We start from the raw sequence: 12,666 nt of genomic DNA on the forward strand, positions 1-12,666 counted from the left end.
TTAACACAAACCTTGAAACTATACAAAAGAAAAAAGTTACTTAGTTACGTTACTCATTTCCATACAAGCAGATTTTAAATATCCTCCTTGGCAAGGTGTTTAACTAGCGGAAATCTTGTGCCAAAAACACTGCTGCAGGAGGCCTGGGAAGCCTGTTTTTCCAACGTTATTTTCAGTACATAGGGGTGGCTGACACTTTTGAAACATTTTGTAGCAATGAACTGGCTGGCCGGGTTTGTTCAAAAGCATTTTAACATAAATTGAAACTATTTCAGATAGTGCTTTAAATTGCACATGGACTATAAACATCCCCTAAGAAGCCTTGTCACTGTTGCTTACTGATGCACTCTTGTCAAATTGCATGTTTTTAGTGTGATGCAGAACATCAAACTAAATGAATGGAAAGTGCTTCAGAATTCATACAAACCAATAGCTCTTACTTAGGTTACAGTAAGTTATGAAACAGAATCAGGATGACATTTTGATTCTCCTACAAATCCTTCTGGTTCTCTTGAATAAAAGAACATAAACTGCATCGCTTTGGAGTAATATAGAACTTCTCATCTACAAGTTCTCACTGGCATTTTACAAATAAGATTAAATTCACATGTAATTTCTAATTAATTATTTTTCTAAGATAATAAGCATATTTTATATTCTTCTTCCTTTTAAACAGGCACTTTGCAATGATATAAATTAGAAATTCTCATTTACCCTAAACATATTCACAGCATTATGCTATAGGACAATTTTCAAGTAACTATAAATTTTTACGAGTATTCTGCTTGTGAATTAAAAAAAAAAAAGAAAAAGTGTGATTATCCTCAGTTTAATAGCTAAGCATAAAAAAATATCTGCCCCAAATTAAACTCAACTATTTACTTCTGGCTTTAGCCCTTGAAAATATGAAGGAAATATTTGTGACCGTTTCAATAAAAAGACAGTATTAAACTGGATAAATAAATATATATATACTAAATATATTGGTATACGAGTTTGTAAAATAAGTTCTACAGTGAAAGAAAGATCTATTTTAAAAGTTCGGGCTTGGCATGTTCAAGCAGCCCGGTACAAATTCTTCATCAGGTCTTTAAAAATTTGATGTGAATGTATACAGAAAGGAATAAAAACACATGGCAATTCCCAAAAGCATGTAAGAGAGAAGCTGGAGACATTCCATGGCAACACTTTTGGAAGAACATTACTAGTTTTGTTGTCTGTCAGTGTGGGTACACATGAGGTTTGAGCACAGGACTCACTTCATGATCTGGATTCTGCTTTGGTATAAAATAAGGGAGTGAGCATCAAGCAAAGTCCAGCTTTTGTAAACTTAATTCATACTGCATTGGCCTTACTGTTGGTTGGTTGGGGGGGGAGGGGGGGGGCAGGGAGCTCATGCACACATTTGTGTGTAGCTAGCAGAAGAAATTAAATCAGTACACTAGAACATGGTTATCAGCATTCATCTCCTTTGCAATATCCTTGTGTTGCTTTGGTGCTAAACACAGTCACCCACGTTAAAAATGTCATTTAGTACCCGGCTGTCAGGACAGGCGGTTGCTGCACGGTGAGTTCATAGAGTGCTTGAACATCCAGCAAGGGGTTTCTTTGGAAGGGGATGGAAGGCACAGTGGCGTGGACAGGGTGTGATCACTGCCACACGGAGCCCTCAGCTCTGGGCCCAATCTGGGTGGTTTGAATCCCAACACCACAGTAAAATAAGAATATAGCTATGGTGGTGGCAGTGGTAGTATCTGCTTCACAGGAAAATCTGGTTTGTCCATCACAGTAAGTAGCATATTCGTGCACTTTTACGTAATCTATTCAGCCCCACACGTACCCAAAACTCACTGCCAAAGTTGGGGATTTTTCCCACCACAGAGAACGGGGCAGCCTGGCAGCTGCTGTGACAGGGCTGCGCATCCTCAGGGCCTCCAGGCATTTCGGTGGGAGCCCGATACCGGGAATCATGATCTGAGTTGCACAAGCACAGCCGCAGCCGCCGCTCGGGATGATTCAGAGCCGTGTTTCCACGGCAGAGGACGAAAGCCCGGCGGGGCCGGGGAGCCGGCCGGCCCGCCCGCCTCTCGCCCGGGGGCCGCGCACGCCCCTTCGCGCCTCAGCCCGCGGGCCGGGCCGGGCCGGGCCGGGCAGATCCCCTGCGGCAGCCCCAGCAGCGCTGGGCACGGCGGCTGTGGCGGGAGAGGCGAGAGCAGGGTGAGAGCCCCAATGCCGGCCGGAGGAGCCCGGAGCAAACGGGGACCCTCGCGGGGCGGCTCCGGGGGCGGGAAGGACGTGAGGGGACAGGCGGGGGCTGGCGGCGGCCTCGGGGTGGGGACCTGGCCCGGCGGGGACCTGCGCGGTGCTGGGGCCCGGCGAGCAAGGGTCCCCCCGCTGGGGGTCAAGCACAAAGCGGCGGGGGCGCCGCGCTGAGGGGCGGGCAGCGCGGAGCCTGCGGCAGCGCAGGGCGGCGGAGGGCGGGGAGGGGCGGCGGGGAAGCGCGGGAGGGGATCGCGCACCGCGGGGGGCGAGAGGCCGGGGCGGGACGGGAGACGCTTTGCATTTACCACAATGCCGCGGCCTCCGCCGCTCCGCACCGCCACGCTGCTCCCGCCTTCCCCGGCCATCTTCCTCCGCGCCCGCCCGCGGGGCTGCGGGGGGCGGGGCCGGGCGGGCGCGCGGGGCCGGAGCCGCGCCGGGGCCGGGCTGCGCGGCAGCTGCGCCCGGCGGAGGGAGGTGCGGGGAGCCCGGCGCTGGGCGGGCGGCGGCGTGGCCGAGGGGCCTGGCCCGGGGCGGGGGCTGCACCCCTGTGTCTGCGGCCGTTCCCCCGCCTCCCTGGGGAGCAGAGCCCGCGGTGTGTCCGCCCGGGGGGACTTGCCAAACAGGCCGGCGTTATCTTTTGTTATGCCATGATAAGCCAGGCTTAGTTGCTAAAGGTCTCTAATGAGGAGAGGAAATGCGGACTGGAACGCATAAGGCAAACTGTTTGTCCAGGCGTGGGATCGGCGTTCAGAGAGCGCCGCAGGGGCCCGCGGTGTGTGCAGACGGGGGATGGAGGCGGGCACAGGTGGCCGGGCGGCCCGCAGAACCAGCACGGGCAGGGGGTGGGAAGGTTTGGGCAGAGCTGGGTAAGAGGCTTGGGCTGATTAAGTTAGTGGATAAGGTTAAGCTGGTGTGGTTTAAACTGACATTTTAACAGGTTTTTCCTTGTAGTCTGGGGAGAAGATGCCAGAAAGCAAACTTCAGATAGTTCATTCATCTATATTTCCATCCTTGCTGAATTCTGAACTGGCGCTCCTTCTTCCCCACTACTGTGTACATGCTGGAGCAAGCGAGATCTTCAGCCTACTACCATGTCGCTCATGCTGTCTAGTAGAAGGAAAACAGACCAGGAACCACGCAACCTTCTGCCATCCCCCTTCCAATTCTGTTAAAATTATTGTTAATATTTTGTTTTCACAGTTAAAAAGTGTTACTTTTAGGGGAGACCCAAGCATAATGAAATGGAGACCGCATCTGGAATATTGTGTCCAGTTCTGGGCCCCTCAGTTCAAGAAGGACAGGGAACTGCTGGAGAGAGTCCAGCGTAGGGCAACAAAGATGATTAAGGGAGTGGAGCATCTCCCTTATGAGGAAAGGCTGAGGGAGCTGGGTCTCTTTAGCTTGGAGGAGACTGAGGGGTGACCTCATTAATGTTTATAAATATGTAAAGGGTGAGTGTTACAAGGATGGAGCCAGGCCCTTCTTGGTGACAACCAATGATAAGACAAGGGGCAATGGGTACAAACTGGAACACAGGAGGTTCCACTTAAATATGAGAAGAAACTTCTTCACAATGAGGGTGACAGAACCTGGAACAGGCTGCCCAACGAGGCTGTGGAGTCTCCTACTCTGGAGACATTCAAAACCCACCTGAACACATGGCTGTGTAGCCTCATCTAGGTGTTCCTGCTCTGGCGGGGGATTGAACTAGATGATCTTTTGAGGTCCCTTCCTACCCTAACATTCTGTGATTCCGTGAAATATGTTTAGTGATACCTGAGGGGCTCAGACTGACCAAGGAGGAAGACATTTCAGTTTGCTACACTACTTTTCTAGAATGTAGTCTTCGAGACTTGTTGATCTCAAGTAATAACAGATGAATCCAGAGAACACTATGGGTGTGTCTACACTAGGAGTTTGGTGTCAAATGTAGGCTGATTTTTAGGTGCATCCTGTTACTGCACTTATATTAGAACTAATAGGACAACTAATAGTTTTGGAACCTGGTGTTAAGAAGGCTTCTGTAAATGAATCACCAATTCAAGTCTGGCTAAGTACTAAAGCGACTGAAAATTATCTTGCGATAAACGCTTTGTTTCTTATATAAGGGCCAGATGTGTTTGCTTTTTGGTGGGTTAAGGAAGTATCCTTAGAAGAACCATCACTACAGTTGAAAAAATGTCAGAAAGAACAGAAGACTAGGTTTACAAAGTGACAGAGGCCAACTCCAGAATATATCTGCCTCCCAGGTGGTGTCCATATATGAAGGCTGAGAGATGCTGGAAAAAAAATAGTTGATGTTCACAGTGCTTTAAAATAACTTAATAAAAAGTAGTAAATTTGATAAACAGCATATACAGATTTGTACAAACCTACATAAAACAAATACAAATTTTTTGTAAAATATGTAGGAGATATTCATAATGGGCAAAATTCCTAAATGCTTTTGCATTTCAATTGCACATCAACATTTCATACAACTGTTGAAAAAGTTTAATGTTTCAGCTAAACTTGGGGATAAAATCCTATTGATTTGTACCCACAATCACTTTTCAAGATTTGAAGATTCTTCTTGCTTGGAGGTGGGCAACACCCCTTCAAAAGCCCACATTCACCCTAAAGCTAATGCAGGCTGATTCAGTTACCATCATGTTACAGATAAAGCTGCTATTTCATAAACATTGCAGAACTGGGCTCTGTAGTTCTGAAACTGTTTCGATCATAGCTAGAAACTCAGATTAGTTTAGCTACTGCTGTATGAGTACTGGTTTCTTCTACCTTTTGGTTTAGTTCAGTTGCTATTACAGAGTTCTCTGTCTTTTCTAAGCACATTCTCTTTTAGACCACTGGATCATTCTAACTTCGCCACAGACAGAAGACAATTTGGAAAAGATTAACGTGAACAAGATGCTTAAAAATAAATTCCTTTGGCATTCTGCTGAAAAACTTAAGCAGGAAATGTTTTTTCTTCCCAGCAAGGTTGGACAACTGTGTTTTGTGAAGTCTTCCTTTTGGTATTATTCTCTTCCAGCAATTTTACAGGGCTCACTTGCGAAGTGTAATGAAGTGTCACGTCTCACTAATAACAATAAGAATATGGAAATTAAATACTAGATAAATGTAGCTGCGGTACAGTTTGAAGGGTAGCACTGCTATCAGCAGCTACCAGTCCAATCCACAAAGTTGTTCTTCTCCATGTAAGATTTTTTTTCAGTGACATAAAATGTAAGGTCTTTTTTTTTTATTGTTGCAAATGAGACATTCATGGTTCTGTAAACTCACAGAATCAATAGAAACCAAAATTACTGAGGTTCTTTGTGCATGATGGAAATGAAGCTGCTAAGGATTTCGCTACGGAGGTGTATGCACTTACCGAATGTTTACATTGTTTTTTTACAGTATAAACTAGTATCGAATTAAAGAATTTACAGTAGATTTTCAAAACTTTTTTTAATTAGGGCCAAAAAAAGGTTATTTAAAACATGGTATCAGGGCCTTAACTGTGCAAGACTGTAAGCATTCTGAAGAACATTCCTATTATCTTTGTTTAGCTGTTTGTTTATAAACTAAAAATATGAGGAAAAGAATAAACACTTTTAGATATACAACCATGGGAAATGATCAAAGGGGGAAAGAACAAAGAAAATTGGGTAGATCATGCTAACATGTAGGTCCGGACACACAGCCAAAAGACATAAAGGAGCAGATGGAAGAAGTGACACACAGAGAAACAAAGCAGAGTTAGGATTTACATGCAAATCCCTTGTGAATGTATTTATATCTTGGGCCTTCACAGAACAAACTTCATAATTTCAGCTACACATCTTTTCCTGTCTTACCCTGTCACTGATAAAAGCTGGATGGGTAGGATCCACCATTTCACGACTCTAATCTGAAGAAATATTGAAAAAAGAAGGTTGGGGGCAGGGGCATATCAAGAAAGTGGTCCAAGACAAACAGTATCATGGAGCTACCTGTAGCCTTTGTGACTCCATTATGTATTCTACTCCCCAGAAGTTATAACAAACATTTGACAACTTACTTTAATGTGTGAACACCAAAAAGAAACAAGAAAAGCATGAAAATCCAGAATATTTCAAGAGGTATGGCTTATGTAGGTAGAAACTTGCCAATTAGGGGATGAAGTAAGAGCTCTTATTCTGGTTCTGCCTGTTGCTGCAGCTGTTATGTCAACAGCAGAACTGTAAACAATCTTATCAAGCATAAACCTGCATTTCTTAGTGGTTAAAAGGTAAGCAAACCTCTCCAGTTGTTGAAGAGAAAGACATTTTTGGGTAAAATGGTCACTGAAGAGAATATTAAAAATAAAAGTCTAGCAGATAAAGTACCTTAGGGCATGTTGAAAGCAATTCTAAATTGCTCTCATATCCAGCTTTAATATGTTCCAGAATTTTGAGTTCTTTTGCATTACCTGAGGCAGTTACTCTGTCCATAGGGTGGCTGGTGAAGACCCTGAGTGCAGCAGAACATATTTACCAGACAGTGTCACAGTCATCTGGGAGAACATGAAGCAGTATTTCAAGCTGTTTCCCTACATTCAAGAACCTGGGGAGATGATAGGAAAAGCTGTCCAGTTTGGCATGGCTAGGTGGCATCCTGTGATGTACAGTAGTATGGATGCTATACTTGCCTTTGTGACTCCTGTACCGCAGCAGGTGCTGGAGTGGCACCGCAAGCTGGAATGTGGCTTCTTTCCACCCTCAATTTCAGCAGAATTGGCACCTTGGGAAGCTGGAAAGTTCAGCTTTAAAGCCATTGTAGCACCTAGGATCCATGAGGGGAGCTCAGAGCAGTCAGCTATCACAGTTAAATTGTATGGAGTCTATGAGACTGACTTTGGTTTTGAAAATTAACTACAATAACTTCCATATCAAGAAAATGGCTAAAAGCTGCCATTCAAGACATTAGTCTGCTTTCTAATTTTTTATGATCTTTAAATCAGTGTTAGGGACTGCTTGATAGAATTCTGAGCTTTAGCTTATTTGGTCCATGATAAACATCTTTAATACAAAACTACAATTTTGTTTGTTATTAATCTCACTGTGCCAGACTAGAGCAGCGAGAGCTCCACTTTTCAATTTCCTGGCTCCTGAAGATATTCTTCCTGCTTTTCAGGTTCATGTTATTAACACAGAGTTCTTTATAGCTGAAACAAATGCAAACAAAATTTTCTTTTTGTCCTTTAATACTAGAATAAACTTTATTTCCCTCATAATACTATGCAAATATTTCCCATAACCAGCTATCGAGAAGTACTGACATTTGCATGATGAAACATTATTTTCCAGAAATGCTGTTCACATCATATCCTACGACAAATTCATCATGCATGGCCATGAAAACTAGTCAGGGAATTGTAAATATATAGTGGGTCACACCCAAAGTAATTAATTTAACTGCTAGAGTTTTTCTTTTTAAAGGAGGTTGTTCACTTGGTTTCATCCCTCTTTTTGCCTTTTTTTTTTTTTTTTTAATAAACTACAGCAGATTTGGGAAAATCTGCAAAACAAGAGAATTCTGAGTGTTTTAAACAAGTAAACAAACAACAGCTTAAGGATTTTTCTTTTTTTTTCAAATAGCTCAGTCTGTCTTTGATGTAATTTTGTACACTTCACAGCTTGCCTAGAATAAACAATGCAGTAACAAAAGTGTATTGAAAAGCAGAATCTGGTCCAGCAAGTTCTCCTGTAGCACTGGCAGCTCAATGTTCCTGGCCGGCCAACCCCTGAGCTCTGCTGCTGCACAGAACAACCTGACCGTGCTGGAAGGATGGGTTTAGACCATTTGCTAATTTTGTCATTGGTGTCAAAGCCAGACCAGTCTCTTGAACAAACAGCAAAATGTGGATATTTCCTCATTGTCCTGTGTTTGGGGCCACATGTTGAACACTGCTGACATTTTTTCCACTGAAGAGATAATTATTATATTGCTTCCTCAGCTTTAATACACACTCGAAGCAACATGGGAACAGTTCTAGAGGTACTTGTCTATCTTTACAGCAGCTCTGGGAATTAGAGGATTGAGCCACCTGAATTTTCCACATGGGACCTCTCACCTAGCAAGAGTAAATTAAACATTAATTTCATGAATTTTGAGTGACCAGTTTGAGACAACAGCTCCCAAACTGTTACATCGTGCTATCTAGGTTCAAAGCACAGCTTCTAACTTTAGGCACACACGGCCTGTATTTAAAACATGTGGGTTCAAATTGCAGAGTCAGGAACCCCTAAAATGAAAAATGCATTATTATTGGCTACCAGTGAAAAAGCCAGGTATAAGTCATTTACTCTTGCATTTCAAAAAACATTCTATGACAAAGACATGAATAAATCATATTGCTTCAGGGAATAATTAAGTGCTTAAAATCTCATTTCTCTTCCTTCAACTCCTACTTTCTAGTTGCTGAAACAAATGAGGGTTCTTGGAAAACAGATCCTTTTAGTAAAAAACTTGAATCATTCCCTTTATTGCAGGGCCTTAATTCATCCCCAGATGATCTTTTTTTGTTATTATAAGCACATAGAAGCTCTACTTACAGACAGAACTTTTATTGTGTCAAACACTAAGCAAAGAGAGAGAGATGATCCACACAACATGTAACTTACAGCCTAAGACAAGAAACAACTGGCTACAGTGCCAGGGGAGTTCAAGGAAACTGCACAGGTCAGCGAGATAAGCTCACCAGTAGCTCAGCTGTTGTTAAATTTTTGGTGGCCACCTCTGCAAAGAACATTTGAGGAAGGGTTTGAAGACAATGTGATTCCAGTGTTTGCATGTGTGTGTGAATTTCTCCATGTTGTGGAGTCAATGTGGAGGTAGGCATGGAATAACTAATTAACAACCCAGGCTAGTACTGTGACTAAACAGAAGTTCATCCTCTTAGCAGCATCAAGGCCAGCTGACATGAATATAGTCTACTATTTGGCTATGCCTGCTCATCTACAACCATTTCTTGGAGGTACAGTCTAGAAAGAAAATAATTAAACATGTTTTTTATAACTTGATGAAATGACAGTCACATTTACCTCAGCACCCTTTAAACAGTAAAGAAAAAAACTACAAACAAGAAACTAATCTCACCTTGGATTCCCACCATACTGCCACTGCTTAGCCTGGAAGATGAAAACCCTGAATTTACTCACATTTTATTTACATAGCATTACATAAGAAAAAGGAGCTGGAGCAAGATCAAGACAGAATGAAAAAAAAATACAATCTGGGCACTGAGCAGTCAAGTATACATCACCACCTTGGATGTCCATGCACGGGAGACATGACAGTCCCTAGCTCGGTCAGGCTCAAGACGCCTCTAGCTCCTGGGGTGGGTGATCCCCATCAGCTGCAGGGCTCAGCAGGTCCCTTCCTTGGCTATGGGAAATGTCAGGCAAGCTTAATGATAGGTTTTGCCACCTGCCTTCCCTGTAATTATATTATTAATAGTATAAGCATCATAAAGCCGAGGATGAAAGTGTTGACTAGGACTAGCATTTATTTAGAATTCCCATTAATCTGCATGTATGTGAAGTTTTCTTATCTGAAAGACGGCTGCCTTCATTAGGGCTAAAATTGTTAGATATGTTGTTTTCCCCAAAACATATGCCAGTGAAAGGGCTAGATTTTAGCTTTGTGGCAGAGTAATCACAGCAGCAGTTTGTGACGCCAATTTTTCACAAATATATATTAATACAAAGGGCCGGAACATGCTCTCCTATAAAATTCACCTATAGAGACTAAGGAAAATGAAATCAGTGAGGAATTTCTCCCATATTATTTCTCCCACAGAATTTACCCTTACTGTTTCATGAGGGGAATGAGGTTACCCCTCTGCAAAGAAGGTTTTGAGGAAACTATCCCAGCCTTAGTCCCCAGGAATGTTTGCCGAGCTCAAGAAACCACCGTGCATTGAGACCAGCCACATGGAGCCCATATGTTCCTGTTAGCTCTGATGCTCGCTCAAGGCAGCTCTATCGGAGCCGTACAATCAGGAACTCCCTGGGTTTGTGGCGATGCCATATCTGATCCCTTCCTTCCTGGATATAAATAGTTTCATTCTGAAGAACAGCCAGTGAGATATTTATCATAATTTCATGTTGCTATTTTTAAAAAATAGATACACAGTTTTATCATGCGCAACTTCCAACAGGAAATATTTTCAGATTGTGGCAACATAACACTTACTGGGCAATAGAGCATTCATACCCGTTTAGCATGTGTTTTGTGATGGTTATCCAATTTAATGTGGACCATTTAAAAATACGACTTTGACAATTATGAAGTACTAGAAGCATTTTGATTTTTTTTGGTCATTATTTCATTGATTATCAGTAATTTACTAGTGAATTTAAAGAACGCTTCAACTAGTAATGCTACTTTTTACCCTATGAACAGACTTGTTTCTGTTAATATTTAGTATCTTTTATGAAGGAACAATTCTGTCAGAACAACTGAGTTTACTCAACTTTTCGCTTTAGTTATACTGATGGCACATATTAGATGATTAATATTATGCCTTCAATTATTGGCATTTCCTGCACATATAAATACAGCGTTACCTTGTTTGGATTCTGTAAACTTATTTTGTCAAACTTCCCAGAGAGAGTTAAAGGGTAAGAATGTTATATCCTGTGAGTATTTTCAATGTTTTTCATTATAATGTATTTTTTCCATCATTAGAAGTGTTGGTAGGTCTCATGAATACACATCAAAATAGACAGGAGATACAACCTCCATCCCCATAGGGTGACAGAACCTATTCACATGTATTAAGAGGGGAAGATCCCGGGTGGCAGCAGAGCTACCTGCAAAGCCCTATATGAGATTTATTCAAAAAACCCCACAGTATTGTTCAAATACACTAGTGACAGCCCACTCAGCTACAGAAGTGCACCGGCCCTGGTCTCTCCTCCTGTTAAGCAGGAATACTTTTTGCATCACTTGCCGTTCACTTCCTAACTTCCCAGTTGTATCCTAATATCCTTCTGACAAGTTTAAAAAGCAGTCATTGTTACAGGTGAATGCTGAATGTTTCCAAGTGCAGCCTAGTTGCTTGTCACAAATTTTGGGACAGGCCATCACCTGCTTTGCATTTCCATAAAGTTAGCACTGATGACAAATGGAAGAACCGAATCTAGATCCTCAACCTAGTTCAACAAAATGGTCTAACGAGTAACTAAAAGCTGAAAGTGAGGCAGTGGGAATGCATGCTGTTTTGGAGTCAGATCTAGGTTTTTTTTTTTTCTTTAAGTCAGAAGAAACAGCCATGTTTAATTATATTACATTACTTAAGAAATGCATCTTGTACTTCACTAGGAGATAATGTGACATATTATTAAGTGCTTATAATTGGTGTGGTTTTGTTAAAATATACAGTATAAGTAATTATTTTGAGTAAACAATAAGTTCATATTTTACAAAACCACAGCGTTCTTCCAGCTTATATATTTCAAAACCAAACATGACTGCTTAGCAATAAGTTACAAAGAACAAAATGCGCATTACTGCTCACCCATGCTTTCCTACTGCATGTCAGAGACAAGTTTAAGATGCACAAGAAATATAGCCTAGACTCACTGTGAAGTCTTCAAAGCCATTCTCTGACAAGTTTATGAAAGGAACTTAATGTACGTGAAAATTTGGCTTCTCATAGTTCATTTGAAATTTTTTACTTCATGCTCTGCTGATATCAGATACTATGATGTCACAACATCTGCTGGTGGTAATGATTGATACCACACAGAAAAAGCTGTGTTCTGCAGCAAAGGTGAAGTGGTAGGAAAGAAAAACAATTTTTCTTGTCATGCGAATAATTGCAGTATAGTGTGCTGATATAATTTCTGCCTAGGTCTTGACTCACATGCTTTCATTCTAGCATTACACACATAATAGCAATTGAAACACATTTTTCTACTTTAGTTATAGATTTACTATAGTATCACAGAGCTATTTGTACGTAAACACACACAAGACACATGTGGTGTCTGTATTGTGTAACGTCTACATTATTATGGGTTTCCACTATAAAAATTGGTTTTGGTATAAAAAATAAGTAAAGTACATAAAATGTTCTGCAGAAGCCAAACTGTTTAGAAATACAATCACTCAGGATTTTAAGTAAAGCATAACAGCTCTTTAATAACTAGTCCAGAAGCCATCCCACCCTGTAGTTATATTTACCAAGCTGTCTTCACCAGCCAATTATTTCACTTTGTTTTGGCTATGCAAAGAAAGAAGTGCTTCAAACATATGAAATAGTATTGTTTATGTTTTTTGTATTATGTTTATGGAAATCTTAGTAGTTAATAAAAATTACAAATAATAATAGATTAAATTCATGGGTTTAATACTCAAAGTTTAATTAAGAATTTCAAAATGTTTTGTGAATTA

At 41.6% G+C, this 12,666-nt stretch overlaps 1 protein-coding gene across 1 annotated transcript in view; it reads right to left on the bottom strand.

Moving 5' to 3' along the window:
- The window catches only part of PRTFDC1 (phosphoribosyl transferase domain containing 1), a 47,014-nt gene extending 44,302 nt beyond the window's left edge, over positions 1-2,712 (bottom strand). Inside the window, 1 exon segment of the mRNA XM_082044854.1 lies at positions 2,568-2,712. Coding sequence (XP_081900980.1) covers positions 2,568-2,627 — 60 coding nt within the window. The 5' untranslated portion in view covers positions 2,628-2,712.
- Positions 2,713-12,666: the final 9,954 nt, after the last annotated feature.

The sequence above is a fragment of the Streptopelia decaocto genome (genome assembly GCF_964273445.1).
Source record: "Streptopelia decaocto genome assembly, chromosome: 2".
Classification (NCBI taxonomy): domain Eukaryota; kingdom Metazoa; phylum Chordata; class Aves; order Columbiformes; family Columbidae; genus Streptopelia; species Streptopelia decaocto.